General features: G+C 44.1%; 1 protein-coding gene across 1 annotated transcript; it reads left to right on the top strand.

Annotated features, from left to right (window-relative positions):
• Positions 1–8639: 8639 nt before the first annotated feature.
• LOC136017829 (ubiquitin carboxyl-terminal hydrolase 42-like) lies at positions 8640–19854 on the top strand. Its single transcript, XM_065686485.1, has 16 exons — positions 8640–8836; positions 9436–9646; positions 10351–10551; positions 11554–11664; positions 11813–11915; positions 12076–12143; positions 12284–12354; positions 12904–12986; positions 13633–13744; positions 14379–14519; positions 14721–14821; positions 15282–15420; positions 16115–16846; positions 17053–17141; positions 17411–18034; positions 19173–19854. The coding sequence occupies exons 2-16, from the start codon at positions 9445–9447 to the stop codon at positions 19186–19188; spliced, it is 2793 nt and encodes a 930-aa protein (XP_065542557.1). The 5' UTR covers positions 8640–8836; positions 9436–9444; the 3' UTR covers positions 19189–19854.
• Positions 19855–24274: the final 4420 nt, after the last annotated feature.

Below are 24274 nucleotides of genomic sequence, written 5' to 3'. Positions count from 1 at the left end.
GTGCACTTCATATTCGCTGGTCCTGCATCAGGAGATCAGTGAGTGGGAACCTCTATGAAATAAAGTTCATCTGACTAATCTGTCTGGTCTAATTAATCGACTTGAGGAGAAGCGATCTGAGTTGTCCCCCTACTTGCCTTACATTTGGTTGAAGCTCATGGAAAGCAATGGACAAAATTCCTCCTTAATTTAGGGTGGGAAACCAGCTCTTACCGGAGTAACATTTATAGCAGCACAGCTATGAGTGTTCAGCCTTACGAAAACAACTGATTTTGCAGCTGAGGAGTTTTCTCTCTGAAAAATTCAACCTGTCAATTTAAATCAGTGTGCTTAAAGGTAGGCAAAGAGGCCTTTTACTTACAAGAGCAGTTGCAAAATCAGATCTTAACCTCTTAAACAAGTAAATCAGCACGCACCTCCCATGTATTCTTGGTAAATAAGGAGCTATGCAACAGTCGAGTTTCACACTTTAGAGGAAGTCCCCAGGCTGAATCAACAGGTCCTCCTGATAAATGAAAATGTTACTATTGCAGTGGATTTACATCGAACACCACATTTTTAACAACGGTTGATACAGAGTATGTCATGCAAATCACTTGTGTACACCAACTAATACTTAAATCAGTCCCTATCTGTGCAGCATTTACATTTTTATATTCAAACTGTAGCTAGAAACATTTTACAAGAAACTATGGAAATGGATCTTGTAAGCCACAAGTCTTAGTTTGTAGGATTTGGTCTACAAGAGACCAAGCTTTTCCAGCCAGCATATCCACATAGGTATGTAGTAAATGTTAAAACTATGCATTGTTTTCCTCTAGAAAGCATTATAAATGCTGCTCAGTTGACAGAGGTTCGGTTTTGTACCAGTTTAAAGCGGTTCAAAATGTGAAGCAACACGGAGCTTATTTTGTCAGAATAGTGTCAATTTTAAGTCAGTCCGGCTGAGCTGAAGTTTTCTGTACACTTCTCTGCCTGCACTGCACTGGCACCGTGGCTGATGGAAGCGGCCACGCAGTTCAGATGCTGAGCGGAGCCGGCACGGCAAAAGGAAGGGAAAGAGAGCGGCGGGAGCGGCCGGCTCAGCTCGGCTCAGCTCGGCTCCGGCGGCCGCTGTGGCGCTGGTTGGGCACCCGGCCGCTGCCGTCCTGCCTGACGGGCAGCGGAGGAGCGGGACTCCCCGGCAGGGCGGGGCTGGGGAACGTGCCCAGTACGGGGCGGACGGAGCCAGCACGGCCGCCGCCACCGCCGCCACCACGGGCTGGACAGGCAGGACCGGGACGGGGCGGGAGGGGGCTGAGGCGACGCGGCGCTACCCCTGCCCCCGCAGCACCGGTTGCCGCGGGCCGGAATTACCGAGCGGGGCTGGGTCGGAGCGTGAGGTGGAGTGAGAAGGACGAGGAGATGTGAAGCCGTGCCGCGCCGGTCCGTGAGAGCAGCGGTGCCACAACGCTTTTAGGGACCAAAACCCCTCGGACGGGCAGAGCAGCGGGTGAGCGGGTAGGTGCTTGATGCTTGGCGCTGGGGACGGAAGGGAGAGGCAGACCCTCAGACCGCGCTGAAACACCGGGCACACGCCCCTGGGCGGACACAGACCCGGCCCAGGTGCGGAGAGACGCAGGCCCCGGGGCCGCTCTCGCTGCTCCGTACAACTCGCGGTCCCCGATCTCGGGGTCGCCAGTAGTGCCAGGAAGCGTTGCTGGGCTGCGGCAGCGGGGAATGAGAGCTTCGAGTGCCTCTCCCCTTCGTGTACCTAACTGGCTTCCCGTTAAGATCTTCCTTAGCTGGAATAACTGCGAGTTTCCCAGCTTGGCAGCTGGATTCTCTTTTATGACAGTACACGAGTGCGGCGTGTTTGTGTTCGGGATGTTCCTCTTTTTTCTTTTCTTTTTTTTGTAATCGGTTTGGATATTTTTTCTTACGGTAGTGTTGCAGTGTGGAAATGTAGTTTGCAATTTAGAGACATAGAAGTGCCTTCATGCCTACCAGTAGTAGCTTTGCATTGCTCCTTATTTCTACGTAGGTCTTTTTGTGTACGGTATTGTTTTACAATCACTGCTGCAAATGTTTGTTTTGTCATGAGACAAATGCGTAATCGCTACTCCCCACTTACATTCAGTTTTGTGAGTGGGGTTTTTAGCTTGGTTGTTGTCGTTTGGGGTTTGTTTTAATATTTCTTACCAGCTATTTAGTTCTTCAAATTATTTCTTTGATAGTGAGTGACAGAATTTCCTTCTGGAATGCTTCTTGATATTCTTAAGTCAAAAAATATTGCTTCTGTTACAGACAATGACTACAATGAGGAGAACATCTTCAGTATTTGAAAAGCTGTCATTCAGGTACACAAGCACAGAGGTTAATCAATGGCCACAGTGAGGCAGACTATCGGAGACCACCAGAGACCCCTCAAATATGGTAAAGCGAATATGATAATTCCAGGAAATCTAATGAATAATTTGTAAACAAATTGGTGGGCTCCCGGGTGGCTCAGTCACTTGGGAGCCTTCGACAAAGTATTGTAAGGAATTACACAGTATTACTGACCGGCTACCTGGAACCCTAACAAATTGGTCAGCGGTACTCAAGAGCTTGTTTAGAACTTACATTGCATTATTCTGCAAACTTTTTTCTAAACCAGACAGATGTGTAGGAAGAAAGTAAACGTCTTGCACCCCACTACACTGGTCAGGGCCATTAAGATTAGTGCACTATCCATGTGGGTGAAATGTTAACCGATTAACACAGTGGCAGAACCCCACTTTGATCCGCTGCTTGCAACACAAGTGGGATATGAGGGCTGTGAAAAGCAATTTGTTATGTCTGGAGAATTTTAGTATTTCCTCAAGTCCATAGATGTTCAGGAACTTCCTCTTGTGGAAGGTCCGTCTTTAAAAGTATTAAATAAATGGGTCTCAAGTAGGAATTTCTGGATAATGGAATCTCTCTCAAAAAAGGCCACTGCAGCAGTGTGCTTTTAAAGAGCCCGGAACCTCTCTAACAGGCTAGGGACAGACAACAGCTGAGAAGGAATTGTTAGGTTGTGCCTTTTCACCAGGACTCCCCAGTAAATTAACAAGGATGGAAAGGGCTTGTGATAACGTGTGATTTAAGGAAAATGGAGGTGGGATGGATGAAGGAGCAGCTTTAAAGCAGTTGCTGTCCTACGTTCCTACACGTTCTCCCTAGCAAGTTTCTGAAGGCTTCTGACGGCTTAGTGGGTAAGATTTGGTGAGCTTGAACACAAGACTGTTGGTAAAACAAGGATGCTGTCTAGACAAAACCTCACCTAAATTTACCTAAGTCTACCACTTGCTATGAAAGGAGGTAGCTTTGTCCTAATACTGTGTACAGTTCGCCCACCTTGGCATAGATCCAAAATGCAGTCAGTTTGGATGTGAGGAAGCCACCTTCTCGAGTTGTCGGATCCTGTAGTCACTGAGCAGACAGTGCTGTGTGCAGGCTTGAGACCTCTTTCAGAAACCAAACCACTGAGACATGGTTTGATGTTGAACGTCATGACAAGGAGTGACATTGCTCTTTTTTCTTTCAGATGCAAAGCTCACTGATGGAAGCCTTCAACGTCCAACGCAAACCTACCAACAAAACCAACTACTTCTTACCCTTAAAACCCACTTTTTACCCTCAAAACTGCCTTTTTACCATCAAAACCCACTCTTTACCTTCAAAAGACACGACTCTTTACATGGAACTTGACATTACCAATATTGACCATCAAAACTTAGAATTTATTACTGAAACATTTACCATCGAGACAAAATCCACTCATAAGTGGTGCTTAACATTTCTCTACACGATTTTACCATGCAGGACTTTCTTTTAGTTTTGAACTTGAGACTTTGTTTTTTAAGATACACTTCTAATCCAGAAGGGTGGAAACGTCTTAAAACTGCTGAACATAGTAAATTACCGCATTAATATCTCACAAGTGTGAGATAAGGGCCAGCAATAGACCATCTCAAATGCTGCTTGTTCCAGACTCCGGCTGACTTGATGTTATTCGTGTAATGTTACTCCAAGTTAGACACCTGGTGCAAGAGCAACCAGGGATTACAAAGATTGCAACTGACGGTCTGTATATTTCATTTAAAGGCTTACTTAAAATTTCACAAGTAGAATTTTTTGTAAGAGCATCATTTTCTTTCCTGTTCTGTCGGACACTAGGAACTAATGTACTTCACATACGAGTTATAGTCAAGATCTGTAAGAAAATCATCTGGTTCTCAGCTTTATGAAACAACAAATACGCAGATTTGAACGTATTTCTCAAGACGATCTCTGATACTCTTCCGTATGTTTTAACTACATTTTGTTAATATACTGTCCCTTGTCCAAAGTCTCAGTTGTCTGGTTTTGTCTCTCTAAAGTGGCTAGCTAAAGACAAATTCATACGGTGATTTTAATTTTTATTATTAAATGCTATCAGACTGTGACACACTTCTTCTTCACTGGTCCTGCATCAGGAGACCAGTGAGTGGGGAACCTGTAGGAAACACAGGGCATCTGAATAATCTTTCTGGTTTATCCAAGCCGTGTTGTTCAGAGATGTCTAAAGTTTCATCTTTGCTCTTTTAAAGGTAAAAAGCACTTGCCCTACTGTAAATATATAGCATGTAAAATTGATACAGTAGGTAAATACAGCAAAGTTCAAGTGGATTTTTACTGGACTTATCTAACATGCAACGTGTCGTGTGAATTGACAGCTTTCAGAGTGTATTTGATACGCAATAAATTAGATCTTCCTTTCAGTGGTAGGGGAGATGATGCTGTCACTGTGACCCAGAGAAGATAAGTATCTGGGGACTTGTTAGTGGCCACACAGCTCAGGCGCTGAGTGAAGCCACCTGCCTGGCTCTTTCTGGCCCCTGCAGCCGCAAAGGCCAGCACTGAAAACAAGGAGCGGAGGAACTACACGAGTTTCAGCGCAGCACGAAGGGAGAAGTATAAGGCCCTAGTAGACACCAGTTCCCTGTGTGCCCTGATGCCCTCAAGCTGTCAAGGGGTGGAACCGATCTATATTTCTGGAGTGACAGGGGGATCCCAAGAGTTGGCTGTACTGGAGGCTGAAATCAGTCTGACTGGGAGGAAATGGCAAAAGTACCCCATCGTGAGTGGTCCAGAGGCTCCGTGCATGCTCGGCATAAGACTACCTCAGGAGAGGGTACTTCAAAGATCCAAAAGGGTACTGATGGGCTTTTGGCATCGCTGCTTTGGAGACTGAGGAAACTAAGCAGCTGTCCATCTTGCCTGGTCTCTCAGAGGATCCTTCTGTTGTAAGGCTGATGAAGGTCAAACAACAAGTGACAGTCGTGACAACAACGGTGCACCAGTGGCACTATCGCACCGAGACTCCCTGATTCCCATACATAAGCTGATCCATAGACTGGGGAGCCCAGGAGGGATCAGTAGGATCCACTCACCTTTTAATACCCTTATATGTCCAGTGTGAAAGTCTAATGGAGAGTGGAGACTAATAGTAAACTATCGTGGCCTGAATGAAGTCACACCGCCATTGAGTGCTGCCGTAGCGGACATGCTAGAACTTCAGTATGAATTAGAGTCAAAGGCAGCCAAGTGGTATTGATACGCGGATTGACTCCACAACTCGTTAAAGTTGTAAAGTAGGTATGCTTTATTCAGCGCTGAGGTGCATGGGGATCGTTCCTCCAAAGTATGCACACCCAGGGTCGTTTTTCCTTTACATTCATTCCCTCATGGCACACATATGCATTACATTACTGATACGCCTATACATATTTAGTATCTGTCCCCGCTTCGTATTATCATGAGCTAGAAGGTCCTTTGCGCCTGCGCAGTGACCCCTCTGGTCATGGGCAGGGGTCTCAAGATGAAGTAAATGAGTCTTCCTCCTGTGGGCAGGGGTCCTCAAGATGAAGTAAATGAGTCTTCCTCTTCTTAAACTTTTCACCTTTTAATCTTCGCACATGGCTTTAGGGTTTAGTCTGTACCTCATCCATAAATCATCAGCTTCTCCCCCTTATCAATAGACCCAGACATTCGCATTTCCTTGTCAATAGTTGCTTATCGGTAGAATCAGGCCTCTGTCTCCTCCCCTTATCAGTAGTCTGTGCCTTGTTCGCTTGGTAAGCATGATAGGTGTTTACAGCAGACAATACTTTTGTTTAAGCAAGGGATTCTTCTAACTCTCTTATACAATCCCCGGTATTTTCCTTTGTACATTTCATTAACCCTGTATCAATCCCCCCTTTTCTATAAAGTAAGTAAATTCTTTTACTATATTATTTATGACAGAGCTATCCATGTTCTTTCTATCGATTCACAAAATGATTTTGATATACATTGTACATTTCATTAACCCTGTATCAGTATGCCACGACTGATATTGCCAATGCATTTTTCTCCATTCCTTTGACAGCAGAGTGCAGGCCAGTTTGCTTTTACTTGGAGGGGCGTCCAGTACACTTGGAACTGACTGCCCCAGGGGTGGAAACACAGCCCTACCATTTGCCATGGAGTGATCCATGCAGCCGCAAAGGGCAGCACTGAAAACAAGGAGCAGAAGAACTACACGAGTTTCAGTGAAGCAGGAAGGGAGAAGTTTGTCGTCCCCGGAGGGCTTTTCCTCAGCATGGCCAACCTCTAACAGGTGCTGCTTTAGGCCACTGAGCAGCCAGTCTGTCTGAGTAGCTACCCTTGGACTTAAAGCCCAATAGTAAAAGGGAAAAAAAGGTTGAGAGTTTGTTCTTCACCTGCATGGGTAGTACCTAATTGCCTGACGTTTTCACAAGCCACTTTGTTTTACTGGCCTTGTGGCCAGTGGAAAGTTTGGGCCAGTTTCACTCCCTCTTAATCCTCCTACAAAGAGCATTTGGAATGAAGTACCATCACACACAAGAACACTATCCCATTTGCTTTGGTAAGTTAAAGAGATATATTGAGCACCACAAATAGCTGATTAAGATGTTGCATTTTAATGCTAAGAAATACTACATTTCCTGCTACAATAGCCTTAGTCATACATTACTCTCAGTAGTTATTCCTGCCGGAGAGAAGAACTTCATCTAACTACAGCATATTAACCCCCAAGGCATTTCCTTCATGCTTCTAGGCAGGCATCCTCACCTGGTTAAATAAACAGGTTTTCAGAAGGGAAGAACTGGTGCAAAAGTGCTTCATGGCTTATTAATGCTTCTGTAGTCTCACATTTCTCCAGAAACACTTTATTGGCTGCTTTTCACACCCTTGCGCACATTGGTACCACTGATTCTGGCTTATTTGCATTACAACTCTACTTGTACAGAGCTCAAACTGATGCATGCGTTGCTCAAAAACAAAACCTGAAGCTGCGGAACAGAAGACTCGAAACAGGTGAAGCGAGCAGCTCTGAGATCGCGCTGCTTTGCAAACGCAGGACATACGACTCAAAATCATTTCTAGAAAGAGTCTAAATGTGTTCCATTAAGCCAAGGTATCTCCACACTGACACTTCTTCAAGGATTGTTCCTCCGCTGGTTGAGTTTCACTCCCTTGAAAGTACTTGTATCTGAACAGTCATCCAAGTAGACCACAATTCCACACACTGGGGAAAATCTGAGGTGTAGAAACATTTACTTTGTACTTTTCCTCTCAGCCTTTATCGCAAACATGCAATAAAGCAGAACACTGGCAGGATGACACCCCATGCAAAACAAGGCCCATCAGCAAGCCTGGAACAACCAAACAGCCTCTCCTTGACAGTCAGAAGCGGATTTGACACACATCACCTTGGGAAGTCCGTGGCTTTGCCAGGACGACACGTTTCCCTGTGCTGTATCCCGAGCTGCTCTGCAACTCCAGCAAGCAAAATGGCTTTGATAAAGCACCGGGTCTCCAAAGCGGTCACTGGCACAGTAGGCACGGCTCAGGTTCAACAAGTTTGTGAAAAACTGCCTGCTACCAGAAGCAGCCCGAAGAAGCCACCCTGCGCTTCCAGCATGGAATTAGGGGCTTTCCCTTAAGAACAGTACGTGCACTGGGAGGAGAAAAGCATCGTGGTAAAAACGGCAGCTCCCGAGGCATGAGCGGCGTTGTTCCTTGCTTGGCGAGCAGGCGGCGGCGGCTCCTGGCGGGGCCTGCCGCCACCCGCGGGGAATCGAACGCTTCGAAGGGTTCCACTTCCCGCCGTCCTCACGTCCCGTCCGTTAGTTGCCATGAGCGCAGAGTCGCCCTAGGCTGCTCGCTGCTGCGGTCCTGCTTCCGGACGGTCCCCGACGTGCGAGCCTGGCAAGCGACACCCGGGGCGGGGCGGGGCGGGAGGGCGCCGAGGCGGCGCGGCCTTGCGGCTGTCCCCGCGCAGTGGTTGCCGCGGGTCGGAAGTGGCGAGCGGGGCTGGGTCGTAGCGTGAGGTGGAGGGAGAAGGGCGAGGCGAGGTGAAGCGAGGGATCCCTCGGAGCCGCGCTCTGCCCTCGCCTTCCGTGTCAGGGTCGCTTTGGTTTGGCTGTGTTTGGGCTCTTGCCGCTCCCGAGCGCGGACGTGCTGCGTGCCGTGCCGGTCCGTGAGAGCAGCGGTGCCACAATGCTTTTCGGGACCAAAACCTGTCGGAAAGGCAGAGCGGGGGGTGAGCGGGTAGGTGCTGCAGGCTTAGCGCTGGTGACGGAAGGCCGGACAGTTCCATTTGGAACGGGTACTATGACGTCAACCGACTTTGAGAGCTTATCTTGCGACCCGGAACAAGCAGACCCTCAGACCCCGGTGAAACACTGGGCAGCCGCGCCTCGGGAGAGCAGAGAAACCCCTGGGCGGACGGACACCCCGGTCCCGGAGCTGACAAACTCGGACCCCTTTGCTTCCCGCTAAGGTTAAAGGGATAATTAACTGCGGGTTTGCTGGGTTGGCGGCTGGATTATTTCTGATGAAAGTGAACAAGCGTGGCGTGTGTGTGTGTGTGTGTGTGTGCGTGCGTGCGTGCGCGGGGTGTTCCTTACTTCGAATTTGTGTGTGTGTGTTTGGGTTTTGGTGGGCTTTTTAGGATTTTTGGGTGGTTGGTTTTACTTTTTTGTTGCTGATTTGGTTTGGGTTTTTTTTCTTACGGTAGTGTTGCATTGTGGAAGTGTCGTTTGCAATTTAGAGACGTACAAGTGCCTTCATGTCTACCTGTAGTAGTTTTGTATTGCTCCTTATTTCTACCTGGGTGTTTTTGTGTACGTTATTGTTTTGCAGTCACTGCTGCAAATGTTTGTTTTGTCATGAGACAAATGCGTAATCGCTACTCCCCAGTTACATTCAGTTTTGTGAGTGGGGTTTGAGTTTGGTTGTTGTCGTTTGGGTTTTTTTTTTAATATTTCTTACCAGCTATTTAGTTCTTCAAGTTATTTCTTTGATAGTGAGTGACAGAATTTCCTTCTGGAATGCTTCTTGATATTCTGAAGTCAACAAAAAATTTTACCTCTGTTACAGATACCAGCAATGACTTTAAAGAAGAGAATACCTTCAGTGTTTAAAGAGGTATCATTCAGGTGGCCCAACAAATGTCCTGCCAAGAAAAGAACAGCATGCACTGCAAACTTGGGCCGAGTACAACCTGAGGAAGCTCCAGAGAAAGTACCGAGAGGTTCTATTTATTCTAGAACCTCTGAGAAGCCTAAGCCTTTTGGCCGGGAAGAGCTAAGTAAGTGTGTCTTCTGTCCTTCCCCCCTTTTCTTCAGAACAAAAACCCTAAAAGTTAGAAAACGCAGTTCTCGTTTGTTGCACTGATATAAGACGGGGTTGTGATGAATAAAGCCTTCAGCACTAGGCTGCAATTTTGTGAGTCCCCTAAGGCAACTGCAGGCAGTGGCGTTGGAAAACCTGTAGTTTTATCTGTTTAAAAATCTACTCGTAACGATCGGTTTTGAGGAGGTTTTTATAGTACACAGACTTAGCCAGGTCTTCTGTGTTGTGCAGAGAAAAGTACATTTCACCTTTGTCTTTATGGCTTCCATTCTTCACAAGTCTCTGCATGCTAACCCTGCTCAGGAAGAGGTCTGGTATCTGTAGGGTTACCTGCTCTGCTAGTTACTCGCTTACTTTTCCGTCCTTGTTCTTACGTTTATTAGCATAGAATTACAAATGTCAATTAAGTTACAATAAGGAAAAAGACCAGAGTGGTAGTTTGTCTTGTACTGGAAGAACTGAAACAGATAAATAAACCATAGTTCAAAACTGTGTGCTGACCTGCAAATTCAAGTGGCCGTGTTTAAGCTGTTCATCTCGTGGGTTTGCGTGGCGGAGCAGACCTGGCTCTTCTGGGTGCTCCTGCAGAATGCTACCTTTTAAACATCCTTTTTCAAAGAGAAACAGTAAATATTTTTTGAAATCTGATTTTTCTTGCAGTTGTTAACGATGGAATTGCCCCACCACGTAAAATTCTTTTTCCACCTGAGAAAATCTGCATGGATTGGCAACAGCCACTGAATGTTGGAGTTGGACTGGAGAACCTGGGCAATACGTGTTTCCTTAATGCTACTCTACAATGTTTGACGTACACACCTCCTCTGGCCAGTTACATGCTGTCTCTTGAACACAGCAAGTCATGTGAGTCCTTTCTAGCATTATTATAAATATGTTGGGCAAAGGTGAAAGAACAAGAGTGATTCTGTGGAGAAAACGCGTGGCTTTCCCGTTTTACCTGTAGAAGCCGGCTTTGAACGCCATCTTCGTGGTCTTTTTCAACCTAAATGATTCTGTGATTCCGTGATTCTTTAACAGAAAGCTCGGAATGGTATATAAAGTGCATTTGTCCATTCAATGCACAATGGTAAAATTGCAAATAAAGACCATTTCTTGCTTTGTGTGAATAATGAAGTACGTTGTAAAGGAAGGCATTTGGTGAACATTTGACATTTGGATTTCCTGCTGGTAGAAAGGTGGTAAAATTTAGGATGGTGGCATCGTGGATTCTTTGTCTCTGCAGCCTAGATACCATAATGTGCTAATACTGCAATAAATGACACGTTCACTATTGACCCATTAAAAAAGATCGCACCCTAGAAAGCACTCTGAGCTAATTTCCGCTGACCTGAAATGGAAATTTGTGTGGGGCAGTATTAAAATTTTGACTGGTTTTATTCTAGTTAAAAGTTTGTCTTTTTTGAACCTTTGAATTTGTGTTCTTTGCATTTCCATTCTACGCTTGAACTGATTTGCCATTGGAGCCTCTTTGCATATCCTTCTAGGTCTATTTTGACAAAGGTACATGCGTGCTTTTTGGTTTGGCATCTTAGTGTTTATTCCTAGAAATTTAACTGTGTTTTTTTGACATAGATAAAAATGTGCCCAGTTAAGAACCCTGTCGCAAAAGGGAGGGCAGAAATACTTACACATACCTTCCTTTCATCTTTCCTTTCTCCCAGAGGGTTCTTAGCTCTGTGTCACGTAGCTCACCTAACAGCAGTATCCTGAAAATCACACACATTCTCTCTTAGCGCTGTGTCATCAATTTCAATAGTGTTTGTCACGGATACTAGTTTTTGGTTTTGTTCTTTTTTGGTAGCAATGCTTATTTGACTAGACTGTGTTGCTTCTTTCACTTTTCAGGTCACGAAAAAGACTTCTGTATGATGTGTACATTGGAAGCTCACATCAACCAGGCCCTGTGTTTCTCTAATAATGCTTTCAAACCTATAGCTGTTATCAATGGCCTTAAAAGTAAGTAATTTCAGATGGTTCTCTTTTGATATATTTGGTAACTTTTCAAAGCACTATCTGATGCATAGAAATGATTTTGGTACTTTTAGAAACGTGAGTTTTCTTTCAGTTTCTATGAGAGAAATATAACCACCTTCTTTTTTATTAGGAATAGGAAAACATTTCTGTTACGGCAGTCAAGAGGATGCACATGAATTCTTGTCCTTCACTGTTGATGCTTTGCAGAGAGCTTGCTTGAATGGAGGAACCACGTACGCGTAAACAAATCATTTCACTTTTAGATGTTCTCTAGCCCCTTTTACTCCTTTCTTTACTACAGTACATTAAAACGAATGTCCTTGGTAAAAACTGTTTGAAGAGTTAACTCGGAGCCTCGCATCATCTGAGGTCTGATTTACCATTTCTTTCCAGATGGGACACATCTTCTCACGCCACCACACTTATTTATCAAATATTTGGAGGATACCTAAGATCCCGAGGTACTTGTTAAAAATCTTCCTGTCCTTTGAACTGGCCTGTGTCTGTTTGTAGTAAAGGCCTCTGTACTTTGACTAAAGTAAAATGTATGAAGACTTTCAATTTGTCCAGTCAGTGCTAAGCATTTGTATTTTGATTCCAGTAAAATGCTTGAACTGCCAAGCCGTTTCGGATAGGCACGAACCATTCCTCAGTATTACTCTGGATATAGAGGTAAGGTGTTTTGTGAATACGGGTCGAGCTGTAGAAGGACCTGTAGAGCTTTCCAAATAAAGGCATTTTACTTAAAAATATATACTGCTAAAAGGAAAGAGCTTGGCGTTGGGTGGGAGTGGATTGGACTTTGGCCTTGTGTGGAAGGCATCTAGGTGCTCTCCCTGTCTGCAGTGGGTTTAAGCTGTAAAAACAGTAATTACATCTAGACAAACGCCTATACTCTCAGACTACTCGATTATTCTGCTTCAGCATCTATACATCTATCGTTAGGCTGATGGGTTTGATCGTTCTCATTATTGATGCCATAGCATAGTACAGATGCTGTCTGTGGCACTGCAGACTTTATTTTCTTATTTCAAAATAGCATCATTTCCACAGGAGGTAAATGCTCAGCGTACTCTGAGGTTTCTGCCTCCTTCACAGTGGTTGCCGGTTGACAGTAGGTCACTTGAGGATGCGCTAGCAAGGTTCTCTCGTTAACTAGCAGGAAGTGTTTGAAATTTTGCATTTCCAGTGACTTAGTGCTCTACTTTCTTATTCATCCAGACCGTTACGTCTGTCACCAAGGCGCTGGAACAATTTGTGAAACCTGAACAACTGGGTGGAGAAAACAGCTATAAGTGCAGCAAGTAAGATTCTTACTAATTCCATCTGAGTCCAAGAGAACGCATTTCATGTTATCACATGAATATCTGGAAAGAGAAGAATTGCGGCCATTAGCTCCTATTAGACTTTTATTCCTACTGCCGCCTGCACTGGGGTTTATTAGCCTTCGTAATTGTGAGGTTGCACACAGAAATGTTCATCTGGCCAGAAGTTAAAGGGGGTGTCTGCTAAGTAGTGGTGAGCTGAAGCACGGAGCTAAGGACAACGATTTGGGGTGGGAGGCAACATCAGCTCGTTGAAGGTCCTAGTGTTCCCTGTGGAAGAAACTGGGATTGGGTCTCAGTGCATGTGAACGGTGGTCGTTAACATGAGCAGCCTCTAATGACTCGCTAAAAAATGTCTTGCACGGTTCTCGTGCTGAATTGTTGGGAAGTCTCTCCTTTTTGTCATTAGGATAGATGCTCAGATGTTTGCTTGGCTATGAAAAGAGAATGTTCTAAGACCTTTGTTTTGTAGAGCTGTCCGCTTACATGCTGTTACCTTCTGTCTGTTAACAAACCCAAAGTGCGGCGTATGGGTTCATAAGCCTGCGTGAGAGACGTAAACTTGTTTGAATTTTGGGAGGGGGAAGAATTTGCTGTTAAACATTTGTCTGTGCTTGCTTTTAAGGTGCACAAACATGGTACCTGCCTCCAAGACGTACACAATACATCGTTCCTCCAATGTTCTTATCATGTCGCTGAAAAGATTTGCAGATTTTAGTGGTGGCAAGATCAGCAAGGTATATTTGCAGCTGTAAAGCAGCTTTATCTTCTATATATCTATGTTCTTTATCTTCTTGGAATGGGAGATTTCCCCAAGAAAAGATCATTTTAAAGAGGGGGAGTTTAGATTGGATATAAGGAAGAAATTAGGGTTAGGGTGGTTAGGGTGGTGAGGCACTGGAATGGGTTGCCCAGGGAAGTTGTGAATGCTCCATCCCTGGCGGTGTTAAAGATCAGGTTGGACAGAGCCTTGGGTGGCATGGTTTAGTGGGAGGTGTCCCTGCCCATGGCAGGGGGGTTGGAACTAGATGATCTTAAGGTCCTTTCTGACCCTAACTGTTCTGTGATTCTTTGATTTAAAAGTTGTTAGTGTTTGCAGGCTGTAACTATAATAACAATTGTCTAAGAAGCGTCAATCTAGCAACTATGGCTTACGGTAACCCTAAGAGTAGACGTCACTCTTAGAGCTAATTCTGTAGAAAACAGTTCTCTGCAGCTTAAATTATTAAATGTTGTTTCTGAGAATAGGTATTTTTAAATGAATGAAGAATATATTTGTGTGATCCTAGCCTGTGTTCTTAGAAGGGTTTTCCTCAGGCTGTTCCATGAAGCGTTTCAGGGTAATATTTGAATCTTCCTGTTTTCTTTTAGCACGTAAACTACCCTGAATATTTGGATCTCCGAGCATATATGTCCCAGTCAACGGGAGAACCACTCATCTATTCTTTATATGCAGTTCTTGTTCATTCTGGTTTCAGCTGTAATGCAGGACACTATATCTGCTTCATAAAGGTGGGTATCGGCTTGATTTCCAACAGGGTAAAATAAACAAAGAAAATGAATGTTACTGGCAGCCACCATTTTGATGGAGAAAGGTTGAATGATGTGTTCTGTTCGATCTGTTTGGTACGTTTTGTGCTGTAGTGTTCCGCCTGTGATGTCATTTCGACAACATGCATTTTGTCTGAAGGTATCACTGTCTTTTATTTGCAGGCCGGCAATGGATTTTGGTATCGAATGAATGATGCCATAGTGGAGCGTTCTGATATCAAAACAGTTCTCAATCAGCAAGCTTATTTACTTTTTTATATCAGGTAATACCAACTACTGACTCTGTTCAGAATATATTTACTTTCCTGTTACTGATACTTTTCTTTCTTTCCAAGTGTTTTTCTTTCTGTCCTAGGCAAAGTTTACTGTTTGTGTAATTCAGTTCTGTCTAACCTGAACTTACCGCTGTCATTTACTGTCTTTCATTGTTTGCCCTTAAACTGGTGAGCTTGTGCATATTGCTCTACATCTGCTCTATGTAGCTGTCTAATATAGAAGAGGAGAAATTACGCCATAGAAGGTGTAAGGGGGAGTTGTTGCTCTGACAAGCACAGTCATTGTAGGGAGACCATTGTCTATTTCTTACTTTGTAGTCTTGGTTGAGTCTTTTATATATGTCTTCTGTGTCACATCATCTGTTCCTTTAAAATTATAGTTGGGGTTTTAATCCAAGAATAGACTGAAAGAAAAACTCTAAACTGAGATCACTGCTTTTTTCCCAAGGCGCTATGATTTGACACTTGGAGAATGTGGGCTTTCCTTACCAGCACCGTCTTATGCCCGTTCATTCCTTGGTCAGTGGGGGCCTAAGAGTAAGCAGGCTGGATTTACGGGACCACGACTTCCTCCTCATATGGTTAAGGTAATTTGCAGGGAGTAAATAATGACACCAAATTGATAATGTTGTTTTCTTTTGATGTGTGGGGGGTATTGTTTTATAGCATCGAGTTCTATTTTCCCTCCCACACTACAGCTTTCTTCACAACCGTCATGCGACAGCCAGAATTATTGAAACAGTGGCTAATCCTAAACTGTGCAGCCATGCTACTTCATTATACTTCCAACTCAAAGTGCTTTCTAAAGCACTGACAGCTACGCTTTTGAGACACTTGAAGGAGTCTATTAATTCTTGATGATGATGATGATAAGAACAATTGCAGTAGTAATAATAATTAAATATCACTCTCCGTCAGTGTTGCTTTAGCTGAGACAGTGAGAAAGATTTTTCTTGGTCCTGAGTAGCAGAGCAATTATTGCAGTGTTTCCAGGGAATGTTTAAAGGGGAAAATAAACATATTTGGGAAGAGCTGTAGTCAATGTTAAGTTGTTTGAGTGGGTTTCAAAAAATGAGGCTCATTTGATACCAAGATGCAGTAAACCAAAAGCAGCAGGAATTAAATACACTTGTTGGACTTAGGTTTATATTGGAAGTGAGGTGTTTATCTTCTTAGGTGGTGAGGCAATTTTTAGAAATATTTAGTAGGAGAATTTAATGTTTTAGTAAGTGCTGTGTAATTGCACATATTCATCTTGCAATCTTTTCTTTTTCAATACAGAAATCAAGTTGTGGAAATGGAAATGGACCCCTAAAAGGAGATACAAATCCTCTTGGTATGACCATAAACAAGCCATCTTCAGCTCCACCAACTGCTTGCATTCGAAACGTGGAAATGACCAGGCCTTCATCTACGGATCCATCGAAAGCCCAGAAGATCACTATCAGTATTCCTAACAAATTGCCTGAGCTTCAGACTGTGTCACAACCTGGCTGTGTTACCAGTGCTTTGGAGAATGAGGATCTCAGCAAGGCCGTTCCTTCCTCCACAATTACAGATTCTCTCAGAGCAGAGTCTTCCTCAAATGCATCTACAGTGGCAGTTGCTGCTAACATTTCCAAACAGGAAGTTCCTGATGAAATGTTTGTAGAGCCAGCAGTGAATGTAAGTCCTACAGTCGGCTCCGATGCTCTAGTCCCTTCCAGTGCAGAGTCTTCAGGAAAGTCTGTGGAGTCGAATGGCGTGTTGAAAAGGAATTGCAGCATATCTTCATATGGAATTGTAATGGGGAAGGTGGTTGGCACATTGCAGAATTCCCATTCTTTCTGTGAGAGTGCTGAAGAAGAGAGATCCCATCATGAGCTGCCACAAAATGATTCACTAAATGGTGCTATTAGTTTAGATATTGGATTTAAACAAAAGGGACAGAAACTTGATGATTTTGCTTGCCAAGTCCAACCTGCTAAACCTTCTGAGATTTTCTTTGCTAAAACAAATGGATTGCTTTCACGAGCAAGTTATGTATGCTCCATCTAGAACTTCTCACCTATGACGTGTTTAGTATTCAGGAGGAATGTTCCTAATTCATGTGAAATACTGTGAAAACACACAGCACAGATTTCCTCATTAACACTTTGTGCTACTGTCCCATTAGTTTTCTACATTTGTTTTTTTGTGGTTTGTTTGTTAGTTTGTTAACGTCTATGTTTTAATTGTAGATACCTGTAGCTGAGTCACCGATTCCTCAAGAAATAATCTTAGAATCCCTGGCCTGCAACCACCTGAACAGGTTGTCAGAGAAAACAAGGTAAATTGAGTATACTCTGATGAAAACAAGATTTCATACAAGTTTATCATTCTTTTACCCATCTGCTAGTACTATTTAATAGAAAGCTTTAAATTAGTACAGCAAATTCCACACTGTACATGTAGGATTGCAGATGTCAGCACCGAGCATGTGTTATTGTCATATTAAATACAGGCAGATGCCTCCTGGAATGCTTCTGTTTCTTCACAGAATGGTTTTCCATTTTTTACCATTGGAATCCTTTCTCTGTTCTCTTTTTTCCACCCTAGGATGCGTGCGAGCCAATACAGGCCTTCGCATAATGAAAGAAACAGTCCAAATAATGGCAAAAGCTGGGGAAAATACTCTGATTATAGATCCCGAAGCAGAGAAAGAACAGAACAAGACAGGAATAAGTATTCTCGTTCCAAAGGAGAGAAAACCTGGAGCCCGGAAACATACTGTCAAGATGAAGCACAGAGATGGGAAAAATGCAGATATTACGAGGATTATGACTCTGCTCGTAGAACAGGAAATGGTAGAGAGAGGAAGTACACTCATTCTGACAAAGACTTTGACAAACGGAGTCAATTCTCGAAATCAGAGCGGGATGATCCCTGCAAGAGCAGATGGGCTGACAACACTCACTGCAGAGAGGAAGGAGCGCATGACTTGAGCAGCCACAGAGGGAACCTCCGTCATTGTTCAGTACCTCCGCAGCAGTCTGAAAAACACTCTTGGGAAGGGCACGCACCTCCACCTGCCTCAGCTCGTGCACAATTTGACAACGCTTTCTGGGAAAATAAGAAACTGAGGCTTGGCAAGAGGAAATACAGTGACACAGAAGGAGGCGAAAGCGAAGTGGAAAGGAAACGCCGCAAGATAGATGATAAATATCAAGAGACGGATTACAGGTAAACAGGGATTCCAGCATAATCTGCAATTTTTTTCCTAACTCTTTTCTGAATGTTTCTCATGCCTGTCTTTTTCCCATTGTGTCTAAGTGATTTATAATAATAATCCGCCTGCGGGTTGGTCATTAGGCTGGTCATTAGGTTGGTCAAGCAAACGTAGGAAGATGTTGCTGAACAGCATTAGAACGCTAGATCTGGAGCACAAAGTTAAGAACCTGTCCTGGTTTAAGCCCAGCCTGCTGAACCCAGGACAGAACCGCATCCGCGCACTGTTCTTGATTAGGTTACAACAGTTACATATTTTTAACTCCACATATTCCACAATTAGCCCCTGTAAGGATTTGTGTACAAACCAAGACTTACTGTTATTTAATCTGAGGGCTTATGTCTGTTGCATCTGAAGTCAGATGTGCAGAAATTACTGCAAAATAGCTGGCACACAGCAAGCCATCACCTGTGGTAAAGTAAATAACACTTCATACACACATCAAACACTGCATCCCTTTTCCTATTTTTAACCTGCATGTTTCCCTCAGACCTCAGGATTTGGATGGCCTTGTGTTTCACATTGACAATGACTAGGACTGGTTTGGCTTTAGTGAATGCTTTTGCCAGCAGGTGGCCAACTCTGGTTATTTCTAAACCAGTCAAAAGTAGAGGAAGAAGTTAAATGTCTTGCACCCCACTACACAGGCCAGGGCCGTTAAGATTAGTGCGCTATTTGTGTAGACGTGAGAGATGTTAACCGATAAACACAGTGACAGAACCCCACTTTGGTCCACTGCTTGCAACACAAGTGGGATATGAGGGCTGTGAAAAGCCATTTGTTAAGTCTGGAGAATTTTAGTATTTCCTCAAGTCCATAGATGTTCATGAACTTCCTCTTGTGGAAGGTCCGTCTTTAAAAATACTAAATAAAGGGGTCTGAAGTAGGAACTTTCACTTTAGCATAGATCCAAAATGCAGTCTGTTTGGATGTGGGGAAGCTACCTTCTCAAGTCCGTCAGATAATATAGTCACAGAGCAGATGGAGCTGTGTGCAGGCTTGAGACCTCTCTTTCAGAAACCTAACCACTGAGACAGGGTTTGGCGTTGAACGTCATGACATGGACTGACATTGCTTTCTTTTGTCTTTCAGATACAAAGCTCACTGATGGAATCCTTCGATACCCAAACTAAACCTACTGTCAAAACCAACTATGTCTTATCATCAAACCTGACTCTTTACCATCAAAACTGTGTGCCATCAAAGCTGATGGTTTACCATCAAACCTGGCTGTTTACCATCAAGAATGACTCTACCATCAAAACTGACTGCTTACCATCGAACCTGTCTTTGCCGTCAAAACTGACTCTTTACCACCAGACCTGACTGTTTACCGTCAAACCTGGCTTTACCATCAAAGCTGGCACTTTAGCACCAAACCTGACTGTTTACCATCGAAGCTGCCTTTACCATCAAAACTGACTCGTTACCATCAAATGTGACTTTTTACCACCAAACGTGACCGTTTGCATCAAACCTGACTGTTTACCATCGAACCTGGCTTTACCATCAAAAAAGATGAGTCTTTACCTTCAAAAACAACGACTCTTTTATCTTCAGACTGGACTTTATCGATGTTGACCATCAAAACTTTGAATTTATTATTGAAACATTCACCGCCAAGACAAAATCCATATATTTTAATTCCATTTTCTTAATATACTGTCACTTGTCTGAAGTCTCAGTTGTCTGGTTTTGTCTCTCTAAAGGGGCTAGTTAAAGACAAATTTATACTGTGATTTTAATTTTTATTATTAAATGCTAACAAACTGTGGTGCACTTCATATTCGCTGGTCCTGCATCAGGAGATCAGTGAGTGGGAACCTCTATGAAATAAAGTTCATCTGACTAATCTGTCTGGTCTAATTAATCGACTTGAGGAGAAGCGATCTGAGTTGTCCCCCTACTTGCCTTACATTTGGTTGAAGCTCATGGAAAGCAATGGACAAAATTCCTCCTTAATTTAGGGTGGGAAACCAGCTCTTACCGGAGTAACATTTATAGCAGCACAGCTATGAGTGTTCAGCCTTACGAAAACAACTGATTTTGCAGCTGAGGAGTTTTCTCTCTGAAAAATTCAACCTGTCAATTTAAATCAGTGTGCTTAAAGGTAGGCAAAGAGGCCTTTTACTTACAAGAGCAGTTGCAAAATCAGATCTTAACCTCTTAAACAAGTAAATCAGCACGCACCTCCCATGTATTCTTGGTAAATAAGGAGCTATGCAACAGTCGAGTTTCACACTTTAGAGGAAGTCCCCAGGCTGAATCAACAGGTCCTCCTGATAAATGAAAATGTTACTATTGCAGTGGATTTACATCGAACACCACATTTTTAACAACGGTTGATACAGAGTATGTCATGCAAATCACTTGTGTACACCAACTAATACTTAAATCAGTCCCTATCTGTGCAGCATTTACATTTTTATATTCAAACTGTAGCTAGAAACATTTTACAAGAAACTATGGAAATGGATCTTGTAAGCCACAAGTCTTAGTTTGTAGGATTTGGTCTACAAGAGACCAAGCTTTTCCAGCCAGCATATCCACATAGGTATGTAGTAAATGTTAAAACTATGCATTGTTTTCCTCTAGAAAGCATTATAAATGCTGCTCAGTTGACAGAGGTTCGGTTTTGTACCAGTTTAAAGCGGTTCAAAATGTGAAGCAACACGGAGCTTATTTTGTCAGAATAGTGTCAATTTTAAGTCAGTCCGGCTGAGCTGAAGTTTTCTGTACACTTCTCTGCCTGCACTGCACTGGCACCGTGGCTGATGGAAGCGGCCACGCAGTTCAGATGCTGAGCGGAGCCGGCACGGCAAAAGGAAGGGAAAGAGAGCGGCGGGAGCGGCCGGCTCAGCTCGGCTCAGCTCGGCTCCGGCGGCCGCTGTGGCGCTGGTTGGGCACCCGGCCGCTGCCGTCCTGCCTGACGGGCAGCGGAGGAGCGGGACTCCCCGGCAGGGCGGGGCTGGGGAACGTGCCCAGTACGGGGCGGACGGAGCCAGCACGGCCGCCGCCACCGCCGCCACCACGGGCTGGACAGGCAGGACCGGGACGGGGCGGGAGGGGGCTGAGGCGACGCGGCGCTACCCCTGCCCCCGCAGCACCGGTTGCCGCGGGCCGGAATTACCGAGCGGGGCTGGGTCGGAGCGTGAGGTGGAGTGAGAAGGACGAGGAGATGTGAAGCCGTGCCGCGCCGGTCCGTGAGAGCAGCGGTGCCACAACGCTTTTAGGGACCAAAACCCCTCGGACGGGCAGAGCAGCGGGTGAGCGGGTAGGTGCTTGATGCTTGGCGCTGGGGACGGAAGGGAGAGGCAGACCCTCAGACCGCGCTGAAACACCGGGCACACGCCCCTGGGCGGACACAGACCCGGCCCAGGTGCGGAGAGACGCAGGCCCCGGGGCCGCTCTCGCTGCTCCGTACAACTCGCGGTCCCCGATCTCGGGGTCGCCAGTAGTGCCAGGAAGCGTTGCTGGGCTGCGGCAGCGGGGAATGAGAGCTTCGAGTGCCTCTCCCCTTCGTGTACCTAACTGGCTTCCCGTTAAGATCTTCCTTAGCTGGAATAACTGCGAGTTTCCCAGCTTGGCAGCTGGATTCTCTTTTATGACAGTACACGAGTGCGGCGTGTTTGTGTTCGGGATGTTCCTCTTTTTTCTTTTCTTTTTTTTGTAATCGGTTTGGATATTTTTTCTTACGGTAGTGTTGCAGTGTGGAAATGTAGTTTGCAATTTAGAGACATAGAAGTGCCTTCATGCCTACCAGTAGTAGCTTTGCATTGCTCCTTATTTCTACGTAGGTCTTTTTGTGTACGGTATTGTTTTACAATCACTGCTGCAAATGTTTGTTTTGTCATGAGACAAATGCGTAATCGCTACTCCCCACTTACATTCAGTTTTGTGAGTGGGGTTTTTAGCTTGGTTGTTGTCGTTTGGGGTTTGTTTTAATATTTCTTACCAGCTATTTAGTTCTTCAAATTATTTCTTTGATAGTGAGTGACAGAATTTCCTTCTGGAATGCTTCTTGATATTCTTAAGTCAAAAAATATTGCTTCTGTTACAGACAATGACTACAATGAGGAGAACATCTTCAGTATTTGAAAAGCTGTCATTCAGGTACACAAGCACAGAGGTTAATCAATGGCCACAGTGAGGCAGACTATCGGAGACCACCAGAGACCCCTCAAATATGGTAAAGCGAATATGATAATTCCAGGAAATCTAATGAATAATTTGTAAACAAATTGGTGGGCTCCCGGGTGGCTCAGTCACTTGGGAGCCTTCGACAAAGTATTGTAAGGAATTACACAGTATTACTGACCGGCTACCTGGAACCCTAACAAATTGGTCAGCGGTACTCAAGAGCTTGTTTAGAACTTACATTGCATTATTCTGCAAACTTTTTTCTAAACCAGACAGATGTGTAGGAAGAAAGTAAACGTCTTGCACCCCACTACACTGGTCAGGGCCATTAAGATTAGTGCACTATCCATGTGGGTGAAATGTTAACCGATTAACACAGTGGCAGAACCCCACTTTGATCCGCTGCTTGCAACACAAGTGGGATATGAGGGCTGTGAAAAGCAATTTGTTATGTCTGGAGAATTTTAGTATTTCCTCAAGTCCATAGATGTTCAGGAACTTCCTCTTGTGGAAGGTCCGTCTTTAAAAGTATTAAATAAATGGGTCTCAAGTAGGAATTTCTGGATAATGGAATCTCTGTCAAAAAAGGCCACTGCAGCAGTGTGCTTTTAAAGAGCCCGGAACCTCTCTAACAGGCTAGGGACAGACAACAGCTGAGAAGGAATTGTTAGGTTGTGCCTTTTCACCAGGACTCCCCAGTAAATTAACAAGGATGGAAAGGGCTTGTGATAACGTGTGATTTAAGGAAAATGGAGGTGGGATGGATGAAGGAGCAGCTTTAAAGCAGTTGCTGTCCTACGTTCCTACACGTTCTCCCTAGCAAGTTTCTGAAGGCTTCTGACGGCTTAGTGGGTAAGATTTGGTGAGCTTGAACACAAGACTGTTGGTAAAACAAGGATGCTGTCTAGACAAAACCTCACCTAAATTTACCTAAGTCTACCACTTGCTATGAAAGGAGGTAGCTTTGTCCTAATACTGTGTACAGTTCGCCCACCTTGGCATAGATCCAAAATGCAGTCAGTTTGGATGTGAGGAAGCCACCTTCTCGAGTTGTCGGATCCTGTAGTCACTGAGCAGACAGTGCTGTGTGCAGGCTTGAGACCTCTTTCAGAAACCAAACCACTGAGACATAGTTTGATGTTGAACGTCATGACAAGGAGTGACATTGCTCTTTTTTCTTTCAGATGCAAAGCTCACTGATGGAAGCCTTCAACGTCCAACGCAAACCTACCAACAAAACCAACTACTTCTTACCCTTAAAACCCACTTTTTACCCTCAAAACTGCCTTTTTACCATCAAAACCCACTCTTTACCTTCAAAAGACACGACTCTTTACATGGAACTTGACATTACCAATATTGACCATCAAAACTTAGAATTTATTACTGAAACATTTACCATCGAGACAAAATCCACTCATAAGTGGTGCTTAACATTTCTCTACACGATTTTACCATGCAGGACTTTCTTTTAGTTTTGAACTTGAGACTTTGTTTTTTAAGATACACTTCTAATCCAGAAGGGTGGAAACGTCTTAAAACTGCTGAACATAGTAAATTACCGCATTAATATCTCACAAGTGTGAGATAAGGGCCAGCAATAGACCATCTCAAATGCTGCTTGTTCCAGACTCCGGCTGACTTGATGTTATTCGTGTAATGTTACTCCAAGTTAGACACCTGGTGCAAGAGCAACCAGGGATTACAAAGATTGCAACTGACGGTCTGTATATTTCATTTAAAGGCTTACTTAAAATTTCACAAGTAGAATTTTTTGTAAGAGCATCATTTTCTTTCCTGTTCTGTCGGACACTAGGAACTAATGTACTTCACATACGAGTTATAGTCAAGATCTGTAAGAAAATCATCTGGTTCTCAGCTTTATGAAACAACAAATACGCAGATTTGAACGTATTTCTCAAGACGATCTCTGATACTCTTCCGTATGTTTTAACTACATTTTGTTAATATACTGTCCCTTGTCCAAAGTCTCAGTTGTCTGGTTTTGTCTCTCTAAAGTGGCTAGCTAAAGACAAATTCATACGGTGATTTTA

Source organism: Lathamus discolor, chromosome 6 (assembly GCF_037157495.1).
Source record: "Lathamus discolor isolate bLatDis1 chromosome 6, bLatDis1.hap1, whole genome shotgun sequence".
Taxonomy (NCBI): domain Eukaryota; kingdom Metazoa; phylum Chordata; class Aves; order Psittaciformes; family Psittacidae; genus Lathamus; species Lathamus discolor.
Note: the sequence above shows the minus strand (reverse complement) of the source record. Positions and strands in the feature narration are given on the sequence as shown.